Source organism: Uloborus diversus, chromosome 5, assembly GCF_026930045.1.
Source record: "Uloborus diversus isolate 005 chromosome 5, Udiv.v.3.1, whole genome shotgun sequence".
In the NCBI taxonomy this organism is placed as follows: Eukaryota; Metazoa; Arthropoda; class Arachnida; order Araneae; family Uloboridae; genus Uloborus; species Uloborus diversus.
In genome coordinates, this window is record NC_072735.1 from 79,199,352 (window position 1) to 79,220,181 (window position 20,830).

Sequence of the window (20,830 nt, forward strand, 5' to 3'; positions counted from 1 at the left end):
TTTTACATATCTATTCTATCAGATAGGATATTCCATCTCATAAAAATACTCCTTGACATTTTTAGAGAAGTGAAATGTACGAAATTAACAAAGATCATTGCGGTAATCAACTCTATGGGGAAATTTTTACTAATAATAAAGCTGAAAGTCTCTGTCTAGATACCTGTCTGTCAGGATCTCTGTGATGCGAATAACGCCTAGACAGTTTGGCCGATTTTCATGAAATTTGGCACAGAATTAGTTTGTAGCACGGGGGTGTGCACATCAAAGCAATTTTTTGAAAATTCGATTTTGTTCTTTTTCTCTTCCAGTTTTAAGAACATTTTACTGAGCAAATTATCATAACGTGGAATCGTAACATGGGTGAGTAAATTGGTGAGAAATTCACCATCCATTATTTGTAAATATATCAGCAAACCAAATAACCTTTTAATTTTCTACTAAGGGCAAAGCTGTGCGGGTACCATTAGTAATAAAATAAAAGAACTATTCAAATGCGATACTTTCGAAATTCCACGCTATACTTTTGAAATTCCAATCCCATTTTCCAGGATGCTAATTTTTCTTTTAAAATGCAAAGCTTGAAAATATGCTTTACTAAATTAAGCGGAATATGTATGGTTTTTAATAAAATTATTTTTTATGAAAATATCTTTAAATATGGGCGTAATAAAATGTTAAAAAATAATTGAAAGTACTGTTTATACCTTAATTACTATTCTTCTTGCTTTATTTTTAGCAAAAAGGTTTATAACTTTTTCTTTAATGTCTGTACAACTATTCAGTAATTTTTTTTCCGCTAATATCATTGCCAGTGCATTATATATGTCCTGATTCATTGTGTTTCTGTCACAGAGCTGCTTCACATGAAGCAAAAATCTTTCTGTATGCAACGTTTTTGAAAGCAGGGTTATTGGGGCGGAATACCCACAAAAGGAACTGCTTCAAATACAATACCACTGTGTGAATCTCACAGCAACTGAAAAATGTTGCATACACATCCATGTAACGTAAAATATGACACTGCGACAAGCACAGTTCAATCTTAGCTTAGGCATCGTGGAGCCATCAAGTAATGCTTGCTCAAAATCTTTTATATAAAATTGGAGAATATGTATAAAATTCTTAATAGTATTAATAAATTGAAAACATCACATTATATAAGAACAAAGGCAGGGGGTGCTGCAGTTCCACAGTGCTGATACACGAGCCACCCCTGCTCTCTGACCATATCTCTGTAAACTAAAAAAAAGAATCCAATGTTAAGTCCTTTTATGAAAATTTCATGCCATGATTTATGACAAACCTAAGATGCATGCAGTCTTCAGAATTCAATTTGAGTATTTAAATGTTTTATTATTTCCCTTAGGACTTAAGGATCTCTTGTGAAAAGGCATTGGCTCATCCATATCTTGATGAAGGAAGGTTGCGATATCATTCCTGTATGTGCACATGTTGCTACACCACGCAAGCAGGTCGTCATTATACTGATGATTTTGAGCCTGTTGCCAATGAGCCTTTTGATGACTCATTTGAAAAAAATTTGCAGTCAGTTTATCATGTTAAAGGTATTTTCTTTTTGAATTTGTTTCAAAGTTCTGATCAGTATTATCTTCTGACTAGCTGCTTTTTTTTTATCTGTCATGATTAATTTTGAATATGGATGCATTGAATGCCATATTTTGCTGAACTGGCAAAGATTCTATAAAATTCATACCAAATGTTCAGCCAAATACTGTGAATACTTGGTTAAATTTTTTAAACTGTAATGTTTATTTATTTTTATTGCCAGTTTAAAATAAAATATTTTGTGTATCTTTGATGTAACTTAGATGTATTTCCATTGACTATGCTAAATTTCTCTGTGTTAAGTATAATTATTAATTTTAAATAAAATAGAAACTGGCTAAATTTTAATTTGGTTAATGTTCATTTGCAGTTCTGTATAAATTGATATTGATTCCTGTTGTATGATTTGATCACTGACAGTGGTAACTTGTTATGTTATGAATAAGAAATCTTGCATTTGCCCTACATGCAGACACAAATCCAAGTTACTACTAAACTGCTTTGGGTCAATAATAATTTAATAGTACTACTAAATTACTATTGGGCAAAGTTAGTTTTAATTATTTAATTTATTTTTTATTATTATTCCCCGTGTAGATACACAAATCCATGGACACAGAACAGTGAAATAGCGAAACAAAGACAGTATCTAAAGTTGCACAAACACTATTCAAAAGTTTTCTAAAAAATAAAATCAAATAATATGAATAACATTGAAAAGATTTAAGTCAAGAGATTAAAAAAGGTTGCCAAAAGTGTTCCATTCTTGTGAGCCCCATACACCCAAGAATGTGTTTGGTGAAGCTTGATGTTCCTCGAATGCCCACGAAATTTTTTTCTCCCTGTTTAATTTAGTTTCATTTCGTGCAGCGAAATTTGCGTAAGTTGACCATTTGCTGTGCACCACTTTAGTGGTCAACTTACAAATGTTGATTTATGTGATAAGGGCTAATTCCGTGCCTGAAAAAAGCAGTCGACTTACAAGGGTGGTCAACTTCACAGTTTTTACTGTACTATGTACTATAACTTTCATGAAAAATTGTTAAACACTGAAATTTGTTTACTATTTGGCCGCCAAGAATTTGACTGAACCGATTATTCGGTTTGTCTACTGAATCAGTAATTACCAACCGGCATCCCTAGTTGACTTGAGGTGTTTGAAACAAGAAATACTCTGTCTTAAAAAGTTACTCTCAATCACCCCAATGCTCAACATAATGACCATATCAATAAATGGCCATAATTTTTCAAAAAAAAAAAAAGTTTAATTTTGTGTGCTAACTTGTAAGTGAAATTTTATTTAAGTAGTAAGTTACTGCCTTTAAAGCATAATTACATGCAAAATACAGTCAGGTAACAACATCCAGAAACAGCAGTTTCTTCCTTGTTATGGACTAATTGGTCTGGAATAGTCAATAACTGCGTTGGATGTAGACGTTCTCTTATTGAAGCTGAGGATAACAAACAAATTGGTAGCTAACATTAATTTAGCATGCAGGAGATAGTCTGTATGCTTCAATGAAAGAACATCTGCATGCTGTTTGACTATTGACTATTCTAGACTAATGACTGGGCTGTTGATATTTGACAAAACTTGATTTATTTCTGTTCTTCCAAAGAGGAACAGTTCTATTTCTATACAAATATTAAGTAGTTTTGAATTTAATGTCTTATTATTTTTAAATGTTTTATGTTCAAATTTAAACAAAAAAGTAGAAAAAAATGTCAATTATGATGAAGTTTTAAAAATTAATTTCATTTTCTTTAAAAGACAAGTTATAGATTGTGATTTTAATTTTTATGTATAAAATTTGTTTCAGAAAAACTTCATTCTTTTATATCAGAACACTGTCAAAGAGCATCACGTGTTCCTCTGTGCATTAATCCACAATCTGCAGCATTTACAAGCTTTACTAGGTATTGGCTGTTTCAGTTAATTAAGAATGTAATGTTATTATCAATATTTTTTTTGCTCTAAGTAATGATTTCATCTACAGTAAACTCCCAATTATCCGCGAGTCAATCAACAACTGGGAAGATGGATTTTCGTTGTAAAAAGCAAATACCAATGACTTTTTTGTGTCGAAAAAGCGTAAATTTAAAATCAGTTGTTTTTTTTATTAATTTATTTATTGTGCTTTCTTCATCGTACATGCACTTGTTCTTTATTGATGTTAAGTTCTGTTGTGCAAAGATACAGAACATTTTGACTGAGCTGTCTATTTTCACTGTTTGAAGAAAGTATTATGCATTAATACAGCCAAGTTTTTGAAGAAGGACAATTTTTACCTTATTTGTCTATCATTTTAGCCTTTTTGTGGTTTATCCGCAATTTTTATTATTCGCGGAAATTGGGCCACGCAACTCCGCGGATAATTAGGAGTTTACTGTATGTGTACGAAACACAAGTGGTCAACTTGCAAGGGTATTAAATTTTACAGGTATTCCTGTACATAGAAGGTAAAGAATTAAAAAAGGTGGGGGAGGGGACAAAATATTCAGCTAACTTACTGTCAGCGACAGTGAGTTTTTGTGCATATATGAGAGACATTGACTTTTTTTGAAATCTACTTGAGAGAAGAACATCGGGGGGGGGGGGGATGACTGAAAAAAATGTACTTGAATCTATAAATTTTATGTTACATTTGTAAGACTTAGCAAGTTTAAAATAATGCAGGGTTGTTTTGCTCTGGTTGTTGCTCGTATCTTTTTTAGAAGCTGAAAATTCAGAAGTTTCAGCTGCGGTAGCAACCTCTAAAATTTGTCTTAAAAATCTTTTAAAAATGCAGTAATTCTTTTTTATATACTAGATCAAAACTAGGGGGTGGCCGTTGAAAATTTACAATTTTATTTTTTAACCTCGTTTAAGAACCACCCTAGTGCCCATTTAACTGTTTCCACTGATCAAAAGCAAAAGTGCTGAAGATTCATCCTCTGTTTTGAGCAGTATATGGTAAAAAAAAGTACGAATCCTAATTTACCATTCTTAGCATAATTCTTTTATGCCCCCCCCCCCCCCAACACACACACACACACATAAAAACCTAATGCAGTCAACTTCTAATAACTTGAAGTCCGAAGGGATCGGCTAAAACCTTAAGAGTTTTTGATAATTCAAGTTATAGGGAGTTTCCACTGCCTTCTCAAGTTTTGGGACAAAAACTTCTAGATAAAAGAATGTTTGAGTTATCAGCATTAGAGAGCATTTGACTGTACTGTGAAATGATTTTCATTAAAAGTGAATGAAAATAGTTAAAAGCTATATATTTACCATCAGGAGGAGTGTTTAAAGAATTCACTCATTACATTTTTCTCTGCTGAAGAATAGAAGTTTGACATCTTGATGTCAAGTTTCAGCAGTTTTTAAAAGAAACATCACATTAATAGAGGAAGCTGATGCCACATGCAGTTTCTCTCTCTAATGCCTTAACTCCTTCTTAAAAGCGATATGACGAGCGTTACATTGTGAATCATGTCATTGTGAACCACTTCAGTGACCCTTTTATTCCTATTCTTTTACTTGAGAAGAAAGTGATACTTTTAAATGCATAAATTAGGAACTTTAAAATCGTTTTTAAACTTTTAATTTCATACTAAAAATAATTATAACTAATTAATAGAGTCGACTGATTCTATATTGGTATGTAGCTCACAAACATTTTTTAAAAAATGAATTATGCCTATCAAGTGTTTGGACAACAATACTTCTTAAAAATATGTTGTGTTTTTGTACATTATGCATGATTTAAATTAACATCAAAGAAATCTCAGACTCTTATTGTGTCCTGATCATTACTGCATCCAAAGTTGACCTTGGGGGGGGGGGTCATTACCAATCTTGCATGTTTTTAAACTATCATATTAGGATTGGTAAAGATGTGGCACTAGTCCTGATCGTTTACAAACTGTTATCTGTAAATAAAAAAATATATTATTTGTTTTATCTCAATTCTATTAATACATATGCATGATTATTTCCCCCTTAGCTCAACTGTTGCTCATCCATCAGAATTACCGCCATCTCCTCATCAGTGGGAATAATGCATGGACTAGCCAAATAAGATTTCATTCTGTGATGCAGAGTACCCAGTACTTCCCTCCTGGTTACTCGCAAGCATATTGTGTTCATTAGTTATTTTCCATATATTTTTTTTAATTTTGAATGTTAATTTATTCCATACAATGTTTGTGAAACAAGTAAATAGTAATCAATAAATCTGAGCTAACAGATTATTGTAACTTTTTTATAAAGTACAATCATTTTATTTTGTAACTCATGCTACATAGGAAGATGAGCATGCATGATACGTCTTTCCGTTATATTTTAAAAGTATCAAGAGTAATGAGAATGAAACATAAAATACATTACATCATTATTTGTTATTTTGCTAGTGAAATTTATGTATTTTATGATTGTTATAACATTAAGTTAATTGCCATTTTTTAATTCACCCCCCCCCCTTTCCCAACCTGGATTTATTAGAATATTTCCACAATTAAGCATCATTAGAATTATATTTTCCATGTTTCATTCACATTACTAGTATTGTTGTAGTTATTGGTGAAATTTCTTAGATTTTTCAGCAGGTTGAAATGAGGCTAGCTTAAAAATCAGCTTTAAAAAAAAAAAAAGTAGTTTCTTTTGTTTGTTTTTTAAGATGAAAGCTATATTTTGCTATTCAACGTGAAGATTATTTTGTTGTAAACCTTACCCAACCTATGTTTTGAGCACTGCATACAAGTTTCTTTCAAAGATTAATGGAAATTTTTATTTAGTCTGATATTCACTATCCAAAATTCATTTGACTTGAAGCAGACTTTATAAAGAAGATTCAAGTCTTTGAACTTGATTATCATCTCTGTTAAGAGACATCTTTATGAGTAATTTTAGTGAATTTGTTGCCGAATTCATGTTAAGTATTCCGTTATGCTGTAGAGCACAGAATATGGGGTGTAAAATTTACAAGGGGTGACAAAATCCCAAAATCGCAAAAAAAAAATGATAAGTTTGCACTACTACCCTTCACTTGCCCACAACGGTATTAGTTTCTTTTTGCAGTACTGTGGTTTTTTGAAACTATTTTTAATAACTATAGCTCTCACATACTGTCAAAATGTTCAGTCATCATCATGGCTGAAATTTATTTGACATTATAATTCAAAATGAACCTTTTAATGTAATTGCATCTTAGCTAAAAATATAAAATATTTATTACTTATGTTTTGGCACTTGTTATCTAATTTTTTACATTAGATTTTTTAAAAAATGATTTTTGAGCTGACTTTTTCCTTCTACATTTATGTTGATTTTTTGACGATAGTGAAAATAAATGTCTAAGGAAATTTTCTCTGAAAGTTTTAGAATTGTTTTAAAATGAGCCTTATTCATGTTAGTACACTGTATTTGGTTAGTGAAAACTTAGTAATTTCATTAACATGTTAATGTAATAATCTTTGAGATACATCAAATTGTTTTTAATTGTACATGACGTGTCAGAATTTTAAATGATCAAAAAAAAAAATAATAATAATATTTTTATACATTTCTTGTAAATTACTAAATTGTAAAAAAAAATTATAAGATGTGTAGATATAAACTTACTGCTTTTGATTTTGCTTCCCCCAAATTTTACGATAGACTTTGTGGCTCTGTCTAGCCGCAAAACAATTATCAATCTTGTAGTTTATGTTTATAAAACTTGATTATGTAGTTATATTCATTGTATACATTAATTTTAAAAAATGAATAAAGAATCCAAAACCTTTATAAAATTAATCATTCAACTGGAACTTACTCTTTAGCATGTTTTGGATAAACAGAAAAATGATCGTTAATATTTGTCTTCAAAACTATACAGCTGTTCAAATTTATATAATTAATTTTACTATGTATTTTTAGATTATAGCTGAAAGAACTCATGATTTGTATGGAAAATAAATAATACAATATTGGAATTACGTACATTGTCTATCGTGCCTTTTTATGTTGGGTGTTGAAATTTGTATTTTGTTTATAAAAAGGAACATTTGAGGCTTTAAAAGTTGTTTTATCCAGTGAATACTGGTAACTATTAGATTTTTGTATGCTAATACATTAGCATTATTTTATATCAAGTGCATGTATTGCATGTTACTAAATGTGATAATCCTTATTTTGTTGAATTGTTTGTGCCTTGTTCAACTCTGCATAAATGTTACTTTTTAAAACATTATTTAAATTTTCTTAGAAATCAAGTTGGTTATTTAATTAGTTCTGGGCATTAATAAATGTTGCTTTTCTACAATAATTAACACTTATGAGTGCAAAAAAAAAAAAAAGATATCTAATGATTCTTTTCTTTTAATTTTACAAATAAAAGGCCAGTATATCGGCTGTTGTGAACAAAATTCCTTCCATTATATAATTTTCACTCAAGCATTCATTTGAGATGAAATTATTTGCCTTAATCATAACACACCTTTTGAAGCGTTTGATTGCACTGTACTTTAGAATGTTTTGATCTAGAAAACTTTCTTGAAAAAGAATAAGGTAACTATTTGCTACTCTCTGTAAATATTTTAATCCCTCACCCCCATTATCCTCGGCCTTTACATTCAGAAAGATAAAGCCTTTACTGTAAGATTAAATTGACAATCATTTAGAACTAAATTCATGTTGCATAAAATCAGTTGCTATTACAAAATTAAGCATCTAGGACTGAATCCTGTCATGTATATTGTACATATCATGCATTCATGTGAACTCTTAATTCTGAAATAACTTTTGAAAGCAAGTTTGTTTGATTTCAGAAATTCAGTTAACCTCATGGGATAACAACATGAATTGACTTAGAATATATGTATTACCATACTTCTTGTAAGAAAACATTGAATTGTAAACTGAAGAATACTTATCAATATTTCTGTAGAGGTATAAAGTTATGCATAAATTTCATAGTTGATTTCATAACCAATGAGCAGTATTAAAAAAAAATTATTAAAAGTGAATTTTGTTTGTATACTTACCCTGTGAAAAAATTAATCCAAATTACAAGTTTAAAATATGCATGAGCCACGAACGATAAGTAAATTTATGAGTGGCATGTTATTGTAAAAATATAAATTCCTCAGGGTTGCCAACCTTGGTGAAACAATTTGAGGAGCGTTTGTGGTGACTTTGAGGAGTATTTTGCGAAGTAGCTCGGTATTTAGCATAAAATTTAATTAAAAAAAACTGAAACCAACTATCAAAAATAGTTCTTGAACTTTGATAATCATTTTAAGCACTAGCATGAAAACAGCATCTAAATCTACATTAAGCGATGTATAAACAGCTGCAAACACCCGGCCCCGGGGGGGGGGGGATAACTTTTTTTTTGCGGAGCTGGGGAGTATTGCTATTTTTGCAGAGCACCTCCGCAAGATGCGGAGCAGTTGGCAGCCCTGATTCCTGAAGACATTTACGTTAAAACAGTAAGTAAATGAAATACTAAGTCATTACAGGCAAGTTACTTGGGTTAACAGATGCACAATAAGTTAATACATTTTATAAAGTTGTTTAAATGTTCACTGCCACAGAGCCAAGGAACCCTTTGTATATACTGTTAAAAAGATGAAATGTAAATATGTTTATATTCCAATATGCAGGGATAAAAATGTACTGAGGTACAAAACTTGCTATATTATTTATGCCTAATAATATATGTGATAAATACCATTCTTGCAAACACGTAAAAGTAAACTTGAACACAGCTTTACATAATAGGAATTCTTTATGCTCAGTCTATTTTAATGTAAAGTGTGTTTGAGTATATTGCTAAGGAAAACTACATTCTTCAATATTTTAATGAAAACACTTGGTCGCTAATTGTTCCTTTTTTTATTTATTTAATCTATTGTGTGCTGTCTTGTTAGTCTCTTATTTAAATGATTTCATTTTGTTGTAGTTTTCCTTGGTATGCTTGCCACTGGTTATGAATTTTGTGGCACATTATAAAAGATGATTGTATGTTTTTGATATTAAAGTAGAATAGCTCAAAACTACTTCAGGGATGTGTCAATGCATTGTCATTCTAGATTTGTGTTTTTAAATATTTTTGACAGTAATGTGAATGTGGTGTACCTCATTTAATAAACTAATTTTCAAAATTTGAAATTTTAGTGAAATCTTTATTTTGAAACATTTACATATTTTCGTGGATTTCGAGAATTATATACAAAGTTTTTAACACTAAGTATCAATCATCATGATTTTCTGCACTTCCATGTGGCTAACTAAATGGAATAAGCTTCTTCAATTAAATTATTTGTGTACAAAGTCTTCTCCCTTTTTAATGCTGGCTTTCAGTTCAGGAATAGCTTTCTCCACTAAATCCTTTTCGTATGCTGATAGTTTTCCAAGGCCAAGGTTCTTCTCCATTCCATTAGGCTAAAAATATTAACATATTAAAACTATCAAAACTATTTTGCATAGAACTTTCGATTTCCGAATTAAAAATAACCAATGCTTTTATCAGGGCTTGAAACCATAATTTTTCAGTAATTTCCATGTTGGCAATTCCCAGAATAAACTTTTCCAGTATTTTTTCGTGATTTTACTGAAAATATTTGCTAAAAAACAAAAAAAACAAACAAATTCATTGCTGTATGAGCAGCTCAAAGTATTGTGTAAACTGGAGTTTTGCTACAAAACGCTCACAGCGCTGCCAACTACAATGCATTTATTCAGCTTACCCCCCCCCCCTTGAAGTAAAAATAATGTATTCCTACATTGCGGGAAATGGCTCCCTGTGATTTCAATCCTTTAGCATCTACAAATATTTTAGTTTTAGGTGCAGTTTGAAGTCAATTTAACCCTTGTTACCTGAAGGAAAGCTTAATTTATTGTTATATATAAATGATTTTTTTTCAAAAGATGGCATAAGTTTGTCCCAGGAAATTGCTTCCCGTGTTGGAGATTTAAATCCCTTTTAGAGAATTCCATCCTTTATCCAGAGGGATCAGCCATCAGACCCAGCGCAATTCTAAAAGGTTAGGATAAATATACTCATGGAAGTCCTCAAAAGAAAGGCACCATGACATGTTGTCAGCACCACTTGATCTTCAACAGTGGTTGACAAGATGCTTTTTCACCCCTTTTCAAAAATTATGGATTAAATCTCTAATGAGGTATTCAAATAATATTCGTGACTTATGTACTTTTCAAAAAAATAGAAAACGAAAAAATTTATTTTCTGGAATTAATTTTCATAATATGAATGTTAATATTAGTAGGTAGGTGATACAGAAAATCTTAGAGAAGGAAATTAATTGAACCTCAGTAAGTTGACATCTACTTAAGTTAACACGTTTTCATGTTCCCTTGGGGTGTCAAGGTTCCACTATATTTACAAGACATTTTTATAGTTTGGAAATTTACAGTTATTAACTTCTCATGCATACTACAGAAGATTATTATATTTTATTCTTCATTTTAATAATTAATGAAATACACTACAACCTTGATAAGTTGAATCTCTCAGGAAGGAAAAAAAATTCGAGATATAGAAGTTTTCAGTTATTATGGTTTTAAAAAAAAATAAGAAAAAGATAAGAGATAAACGAGATGAAAAAAAAAAGTCATTCTAACTCTCACAACGACATGTAGATATATCACACTGCATAAACAACAGAAACTAATAATTCCTTTTATCAATTTACTAAGTTTTAAACACACACATTCCTCTGCTTCAGGATAAGCAGATTTTCCTTTTTGTAAATTTCTCTGATCATAGTTTTTTTCAATAGCTAGACGGTTTTTTATTATTGTTGAAAGTGTACTGGTAGGGATTATAAATTAACAGCAATTTCACGGCATGTTTTCATCAATAAACTTCAAAATTTAATTTTAACCTCAATTGAAAACACACTCCTTTCACCAGCCATTTTGCAGGATTTTCGCTGGAAAACTGGTCAACTACAAAAACTTGACCCCTGTTGTCAAAGTGAGCGTGAGAAAAGAGAATCTAACCTTTAGAAAAAACAGACAAAAGACGTCAGCACACCCTCATATTAACGCTCCCCTATTCTCCTACCCCAATCCTTTATTGTCATACTTTCCAGGAAAAAAGGGTCAGTGACTACAAGCAGATGTCTCTATAACTGGTTCTGCTATAAAATTTTCCAATGAAAAAGCATCAATTAAACCGTGCTTCTGTGGCAAAAATTTCGACATAGCGAGGGTTCCGAAAAATAAGTTTCGAGATAACTATAGAAAACACTCGAGAGTTGGGAAAACGTTTTTCGAGATATCAAGTTTTGACTGTAATTTACTTTTTTGAAACATGCCAAAGTCAACAATAAATACGTTCTTTAGAGCCAATTTTTTTTCCCAGATTGAGATTTCAATCCTTACTCAACATTAAGATTGTAAGCCATAAGTTTGGGACTTCTTTTTTTCTCTGCATTGCCCTTTCAATAATAAGTCAACATTGCCGCACAAATAAGCTTGTTAACATTTCTTGAAAAATACTGAAAAGGAAATTTAATACTTACCCCTAGGTGAATGGGTGTTGCAAAGTATGATGCATCTGTTTCATTAGACTTCACATAGGCACATTCAATGACTCCTGTTTTTCCTTTCATTGCATTCAACAGCTGTATAAACATATTTTAAAATGTTGATTTAAAAATACTAGATATATATATAAGGAAAATTCAGGAGAAGAAAAAAAAACTTACAGAGAATGTAAAGCGTGCACCAGCAAAAGCCATTGATAATGTAGCTGATCCCTGTTGAGAGGAAAAAAATCTATTAATATTCTGATAACTTATCAAATGTTAATGGAACTTGATAAATATTTCAAATTTCATTTTTAGAAACAAGTTTCTTTCACTTAACAGCTTCATTTCAATAGGTACTTAAGCTTAATGTTTGTTAAATCTTGAGGAGAGGGTTTCGTTTCAATTTTGTGGCCTGAAATATTTGTTACTGTTTCTGTGACGAAAAAGTTTCGTTTTTGTATAAAAACACTATATAACTTCCCAACACATATTAAAATTTAAAACAGACAGCAATCTCTCCCACATGTGTCACTTCTTCAAAGCATCTCTCGCAGGCTGCCGTTGATGACTAAAAAAGCGACCTAAGTGACTATTTTGAAGCCAATGACTGTAATGACTATCTCAGCCAAATGACTTATCTTTCATTAACTAATTGTTAACTTTTTTAGTAACAAAAGGACTAAAATAAACAAAAACTTGAATTTTTTCTTTTTAATTTTTCCTTAAGTGGAAAAAGAGTAAAAAAATATAAAATTTGCTTACAAGTTAACCTAACAACTTTCCAAAAAAGGGGAAGTTTTACCCAGTTTTTTCCCCCTCTCTCCCTTTCTCTTATTTTAAACTAGTGGTACCCGCATGGCTTTGCCCATAGTAAAAAATTAAAAAGTCATTTGGTTTGCCTGTATATTTACATATAATGGATGATGAATTTCTCACAAATATGCTATGTTAATTTGCTTGTCCGTGTCATCAAATCGTTATGAAAATTGAATTTTTGAAAAACGCTTCAAGGTGCACACCCACATGCTACAAACTAATTTTATGTCTAATTTCATGAAAATTGGCCAAATGATCTAGGCACTATGTGCATCATAGAGATCCAGACGGAGAGAATTTCATCTTTATAATTAGTAAAGATAAACTTTTTTAAAGTAGGAAAAGGAATTGTAATGAACATATTCATGGTTCAGAAATGTATGATGTTTATATTTTTGTACGGAAAGTTTTGTTTTTGCAATAGTTCTGTAACGAGTTAGTTTTTGCAATACCAATTTTTGTGAAGAATTAACTATCACTACTATGATTTTTCTTATCTGTTGCTTTTATTCCATGGTTTTGGGAATATCGCAAAGGTGTTTCTAGCCCTTTTTATGCAGTCTTATACTGTTTCCTTAAATGGTCAGACAATGATATTATACAAGAATATGTCACTACTTGTTTTTGCGTTCATTTCATTCAGTTTGGCTCAAGTATGAAAAATGTTTTTTCTTTTTATTTTATTTTATTTTATTTATTTATTTATTTATTTATTTTTTTTTTTGAGAGTAGTTTAAAGAAAATTTTCTCGGTATATTCATCTAGCCCCTGTTTTGAATGGGCTTGCAGTGTAATGTGTCTTTTCATTGAAGTAGAATTTAATTATAAATACAAAAGTGTCGACCAGCAACAGGCTCTGGGCCCAGCTAGACTAGTCCTAGTCAATTTACAATCCCCAGTGAAGATCAATGGCCCTCTTAAAACTATCCTACTCCCTTGCTCCTTACCACCTCTTCCGGTAAACTGTTCCAAGGTTCCACTACCCTGCTAAAATAATAATTTTTCCTAATATCCATGTTAGCCTGAGATTTAAATAGCTTAAAACAATGACCCCTTGTCCTGTTTTCAGTACTAAACTTTAGCCCCGTAACATCTTTCGTTTTAATAAATTTAAACAGCTGAATCATGTCCCCTCGGTCTCTTCTTCGCTCAAGACTGTACATTTTTAGCCTTCTAAGCCTGGAATCATAATCTAAGTGGGAAAGTCCACTTATTAGCCTTGTAGCCCGCTTTTGAACCCTTCCCAATACATTAATGTCTTTCTTAAGATAAGGAGACCAAAACTGAACAGCATACTCCAAGTGAGGTCTTACCAAACTTCTATATAAGGGCAAAAGAACTTCTTTAGATTTGTTTGAAATAGATCTATTGATAAACCCAAGCATCTTATTGGCCTTGTTACTAGCAATGCTGCACTGTTGGCTAAACTTTAAATCCTGACTTATTAAGACCCCCAGATCAGTAACTTTGTCTGCCTGACTAATGACTGAACCTTGCAAATAATAACTTGTACACTTATTTCCATGCCCTAAATGTAGCACTTGACATTTCCCAACATTAACAGCCATACCCCATTTATCAGCCCACTCCGTAATATGATCTAGATCCTCTTGCAGCTGTTTTGCTTAATCTTCATTTTCTACAGTCCCCATAACTTTGACATCATCAGCAAAACAATTCATGTTCCCAGAAATATTTTTGTGAATATCGTTCATAAAAACAATGAACAAAACAGGCCCTAACACTGATCCTTGAGGAACCCCGCTTAAAACCTCACTCCAATTAGAATAATTTCCCCTTACAACTACTCTTTGTTTCCTTCTGGTCAATCATTTTTTTACACAAATGAAAGTTTTCCCTCCTATTCCTATATCAGCTAATTTGCTAAGTAGAGCAACATGCGGTACCTTATCAAAAGCTTTTTGAAAATCAATGTAAACAACATCTACAGGCTTCTTATTGTCCAAAGCCATGGTAACTTTGTCATAGAAATGTAATAAATTAGTTGCACAAGATTTACCTTTCCTGAAACCGTACTGAAAACTAGTCAATAAGTTATTAGTCTCTAGAAAATTTACTATCTTAATTTTTATCAATGTTTCAAAAATGTTGCAAACCACCGAAGTTCGACTCACAGGTCTATAATTTCTCCCTTTAGACCCTTTCTTGAAGAGCGGTGTAATGTTAGCCAGCTTCCAGTCCTCTGGCACTGTCCCCGAGTTATAAGCAGCATTGAAAATATTTACGATTACATTTGCTAATTCCTCTGCACATTCAACTAAAATTTTTGAATAAATATTATCAGGTTCCAGAGACTTAGTCTCTTTAATTTTTTTCAATCAGGGCTGGCAAGTTTCTGCCGGTGTGGTTAAAACCACTGGTACAAACCGGTTAAAACCGGCATGGCAAAAACCACTTTCTGCCACATTTTCGGCAAAAACTCTCAAAATGACAAAAAAAAAACTATTGACAGACAGTAGAAAATGCATAGAAAAAATAATTAATTGTTAACCAAGCACAGTTTAATTCACAATATTATCACAATTCAGAATCAAATGGTACATTGTTTGGACTCTTCAGTTGCTTCATGGAAAAGGTGGTTCCAAAAATCTAAATAGTTTCTCAATTTAATATGCACGAATGAGAAACTTTAGAATATTCTTGCAACAAAAGAGCTAGCAGGCTCTTTTGTTGCAAGAATATTCTAAATTATCAAGTATCTATTGTATCAAGGAACAAGCAATATTCATAAAACATTCAAATTGTATAAATTTTTTAAACTGGTCCATCATGTAGTAACTAGGGTAGTGGTAAAAATTCGACTGGAAAAATGAGTTGCGAGAAGTGGGGCCAATTTGTTTTGCAAAGCTGTGACATTAGGTACAAAATCTAGAATAATATTTCGCAAGTAAAATTTGACACTTTCTTCTGGAAGCACATGATAATTTCAATCACAAGCAATTTAGAAGAAGCTTATTTGTGAGCAAATTACAAACAGTCGAGCAAATTACAAACAGTAATGCCAGTTTCATTTTTTATATCACTCCTCTATCCTAAGAACCCTAGGATTTTCGTCCTTTGTTGGATTAATCCAAATATTACGAGCATCAGCAGTTGAAAAGTTCGCTTTCTGAACTAAATCAAGGGCATTAGCATAACATTTTATTTTTTAAATGAAGTTAAATTTTTTTGTTTATCTAAACAAATATCATTTAGTAATTACTTTAGTTTTTTAAGATGATTTTAAGTTTTTGCCAGTTTCTGCCGGTTTTAACCGGTTATAACCAGTTTCCGCCACTGGCACGGCAAAAACTAGTTTCTGCCGGCAGAAAGCCAACCCTGTTTTCAATTGAAGTAAAACGTCACCCCTGGAAAATACAAAGTCCTCGAGCTGTACTATAGCTTGTGTCTTGTTGGTGTCAACTGTTGAGATACAGTTATCATTAAAAACACTCGAAAAAAGTTATTAAGAACATTAGCAATATCACTATCGTCCTGAATTAAAATTCCGTGCTCATCAACCAGTGACCCAATATGACTATTTCGAACTTTCCCCGAATTAGCGTATGCAAAAAACCTCTTGGGATTCCTGTTTGTGTTATCTGCTAGTCTTTGCTCCAACTCTCTTTTCTGAATCCGTACCAAATACTTAAATTTACGCCTTGCCTTACAATATTGGAGCCTATCTGCACTGTGACCAGTTTCTCTAAACCTATGAAAAGCAGCTTGCTTGTAATTTAGAGCGACTTTAGTTTCCCTGGAGAACCACATTGGCCAAATTTTAGTGTTGACACCCTTTCTCCTAAAAGAAACATGATCCCCAACCGTTTTCGCTAGCTTTTCCTTAACCTCTGCCCACTGAAGATTCACATCGCTATTGTCCAATCCAGAAGAAAAAACTGCTTTCAAACTCTGTTGGCGCTCATTTTAGAAATTATTTTTTGCATCTTGCAACTATTTTTCATATTAGAGGGTATTAAAGCAACTACTTTTCGTAAGTATTTCTCAGTTATGCAGAAATTAACATTTCACTGCTTTTTCTTTATGAAACTTCCATCCTTAAAAATTCCTCTCATAGCTTATAATGTTGTAAGTTTAAAACTAGGAAACTTTTAAATAAAATAAGTGATGCTTTGCATGAATAAATTTAAGGACAAAAATTCGAGTGTAACAGGGATCATTAATATACAAGAATGCATTTCTAGTATTAGGTCTGCATAGGACCCAAAATTCCGAAATTGAGATTGCTTTTTTTTTAATTAAAAAAAATCACAACTTTTAGGTTTGGAATTATTCTTTTTATTTAATAGGCATTATTTTGTTTCTCCTATGAGTGATCATAAACATTCCTTGCAGGAGGTAAAAATATAGGAAGTTCAGAGAAAAATCAGGAATGTTTTACCTCATTTTATGAGAAGGGCGATTCTCGGAAAAATATCCCGACGCTAAGTTTTTTATTTTATTCACGTAACTATTAATTAAATATTGGATTAACTGTTATTCTCTCACAATACATTACAGCATGTAATATTCCAACAGCATTATTTTTTAAGGCATTGGTTAGCCGGAAAAAATAAAAAACTTAGCGTTACGCACAGGACATTGTTTGGAGAATAGTCCAGAAGTAGGAATTAAAAAAAAGAAAGAAGGCTATTGGAGTTAACACCGTTCAAAAATAATCCAACACATACTTTTTCATATTAGTGTAAGAAAAGGTTTTGTATTTGTATTTTCTTCAAAATTCTAATAACTAAAAAATCCCTTTTTAGGAAATCCCAATGCTTTGATGAAAATTCCAGATTAGGGAGTTTGGGATAATCTCATGCAAAAAATGCTGATGATAATACCAAGACTTCATACTAAAACACAGGGAGTTATTGGAGAAGAGTACTTTTATGGAAACTATGAAACCTGTTGCAAGACTCATTGGTGGATGCAAGGCAGTCATGCCCCCCCCCCCCCAAACAGTCAAAAATTTTATCCATTCACATTGCACTCCAATAGTGCATGAATAAAATATAGGCGACTGAAATATCTTTTCAATGTAGTAATTTTTTTAAGGGTAAATATTTGAAATACTGCTTCATTTCATTCCTATGAAATTAATTAGTAATCTCTATGTCTTATGAGGCAACTTCTTCCATTACAATTTGGTGCTTTTTACCGACACCCAAGCAGTTTCGAAACTTTTCGTGTCCAAAACCTGTTATAGTTCAGCACGACGGCATCCTGCCCCTCAAATGATAATCTTGGCAAGATTCTATACATTAGTTTATATAATATGAACAAGGGAGAAATTTTTAAATGAATATTTTTTCCAACAACCAATCCCATAAAAAAATATTAAAGAATGTAAATATTTAAACAACATATCACAAACTTTAAATTTAAAAAGATAAGCATAGCAGGTAGTGTCCGAAATAAGGGATTGTTGGTCTTAATCTGCTAAAGAATAATCATTTAAACAAGCTAGACTATATTTGTCTTCATGTGGGACAAACAGATAAAAAAGAATAAAATTCAGAAAAAAAAATCACTTCTTACTAAGAGAGATTATCACATCAATCATTATAAAATTATGGAATCACAGAGTGGCAAATTCAATAAAAGCTGGGTTTTGTTCTGTTTTTGTTGATTTGATTCACTAAAGTGATTGATTCAGTTAACCGCTGTCCACTGTAATCAATGCAGCTGTAAAAACTTTTAATTATTGAAAATTTCTTTAATAACTTTCGAGAAAGCATGTAATAAGTATGTCAGCCAAATTATTTCATGAAAAAATACTCACAGCACCAGCTTTAGCTTTCACAACTTCGGTCCCTGCATCTTGAATTCGCTTCGTCATTGCATCTAACTTATCAGCATCAAATGAAACTGCAGGCTTACACTGAGAAATTAAAGGCACAATAGTTATGCCAGCATGGCCTCCCACAACAGGGCAACTCACTTCAGCGGCATCTAATCCCTAAAAATGGATCAACAAAAGTTATGTATGCAAAAAAAAATCTCTGTATTTAATTACAGAAATACTGTATATACTTGCATATGAGTCAACCCCCCTTTCCCCATTCTAGGTGGAAAATCGGGGGGGGGGGAGACTTAAAACCTGCTTATAAGTCGAGCCTCTACTTTGAGAAAAAAGATTTGCAAGAGAAAGAAAATGAAATGACTGAACATTCTTATGATGGAAGATTTATGATTTTCATATTTTTGGAACAAAAAGGGGCTAACTTCTACAATTGGGATTTTTGTAAAGGGTTTGTTTTAATGGTTACAATTTTTGTTAATTTGTGCTTTTATTTCGAATTAATAAAAAAAGTTTTGCTCTGTAGCCATTTTACATTCATTATTTTTAAATGACATTTTTACTTGATCAACTATCAAGAAAATTCGTGAATACGGCAATTCTCGCATATAGTCTGTCTTTTATTGTAATTATTTAGTCTTTATTTCACAGTCAGATCATGTAAAATTAAAACAGAGTGTGTGACTATTTACTTGTTTTGCATTTGCTTAAAAGGATTCGACTAAAATATGAAAAATGCTCCCGTTTTTGAGTGTTTTTTCGAAAAACCTATTATTTTATTTATGTTTCTGCATCAATTGAATAACCAATGTAACTGGATTTTGTCTGTAAAAAGCAATATTTTAAAGCAAATGAACTAAAATGAATACATATAATTATTTTTACTCAGCATAGGTGCTGGTTTAGGGAAGAGAAAAGATGTTACATAGTTACATAATCTAACATTCATTACCTTTGCTTCAGCAATAAATGCATTTGCTCTGACAACATCAAGCGTAGTAACACCAAATATTCGCTTAGGATCAAAAGCATTATGCTTTTTAAAAACTTCAGCAGTAATTGGTACTGTAGAATTAACCTACAAGAAATACGAAGTCAAAACATTTTATTATTTTTATTAATTTCTTTTCTGGTAAATTGGTTCAGTAACAAATGAAAGTAAATATTCAATGTTATAAAATAAAATATCCTGTATACATGATATATTCACAAAATTTTACACAACATTATCAGAGTTGCCACTCATATCTCTGGGGAAAAAAAATGTTGGGGGTTTCTCCTGTAACAAGATGCAGAAAAGACAAGCCAAGATCTCACAGAAAAAAATTAAGGAGAATAAACAATATTAAATTTGCATTGAACTTGATTACTGTTCAAATAACACATAAGGTAATATTTGATTTTTATGAATACCAGTTTAATCATCCATTCCGCACCCCCCCCCCCCAAAAAAAAAGAAAACAATGGTAACTTAAGGTAAAATTAACAATATTTTTCTCATTCAAGCACTTGAGCATCAATACCTGCAACTAATGCTGACTTCTCAGTCATAAGTATAAATTTTTCTCTTGCAATTAGTTAATTAGCAATGTTGCATTGATATTTTTTGACTGTCTTTTCTTTCTAACACATTTTCTGCTTCTAACATTCTAAAGCTTTGTGAAGCCACACATGTGCTTGTTTAGTTAATTGAAGTAAATCTTTTGGAATTGGACCATTTAGGATTCCTCCCTAAAGTGCATAGTATCCTATCTATTTTCAGGCTAATCAAAAAAGCATCTTTGAGATTGTACCTATTTAGGCTAAATCAAATGTTCACAGCTGCATTCCGGTTGTGAGGATTAAGTATACCATTCTGACAGCTTCCTAAGACCTGGACATTTTTAGGACTTTCAAACATCATAACAAATATCATTAAAATTAATTTCTTTGAAAGGAATGAAGCTGTTCTTTCTATGAAATTTTCGAAAGCATCTGTAACTAAAATTTTACATGTCTGAGTAAAAAATAAATAAGCATCCATTATTTAACAGCTGTGAGCGACGTTGTCTTGCTTTTGGAGTTTTGTCTTTTATCAGAGCGGTGATCTCTGAGAATGGCAGTTTTGAATGAAAAATC

General features: G+C 31.6%; 2 protein-coding genes across 2 annotated transcripts in view; one reads left to right on the top strand and one right to left on the bottom strand.

Annotated features, from left to right (window-relative positions):
• Positions 1 to 9,539, top strand: part of LOC129222789 (serine/threonine-protein kinase NLK-like) — a 33,188-nt gene extending 23,649 nt beyond the window's left edge. The window contains exons 8-10 of the mRNA XM_054857336.1: positions 1,370 to 1,568; positions 3,390 to 3,486; positions 5,556 to 9,539. Of these exons, the coding sequence (XP_054713311.1) occupies positions 1,370 to 1,568; positions 3,390 to 3,486; positions 5,556 to 5,610 (351 nt within the window). The 3' untranslated portion in view covers positions 5,611 to 9,539. The remainder of the gene's footprint in view (positions 1 to 1,369; positions 1,569 to 3,389; positions 3,487 to 5,555) is intronic.
• A 175-nt stretch (positions 9,540 to 9,714) lies between these two features.
• The window catches only part of LOC129222790 (malate dehydrogenase, mitochondrial-like), a 30,637-nt gene continuing 19,521 nt past the window's right edge, over positions 9,715 to 20,830 (bottom strand). Inside the window, exons 4-8 of the mRNA XM_054857337.1 lie at positions 19,665 to 19,790; positions 18,695 to 18,871; positions 12,268 to 12,318; positions 12,082 to 12,183; positions 9,715 to 9,976 (exon numbers count right to left, since the gene is read on the bottom strand). Coding sequence (XP_054713312.1) covers positions 9,851 to 9,976; positions 12,082 to 12,183; positions 12,268 to 12,318; positions 18,695 to 18,871; positions 19,665 to 19,790 — 582 coding nt within the window. The 3' untranslated portion in view covers positions 9,715 to 9,850. The remainder of the gene's footprint in view (positions 9,977 to 12,081; positions 12,184 to 12,267; positions 12,319 to 18,694; positions 18,872 to 19,664; positions 19,791 to 20,830) is intronic.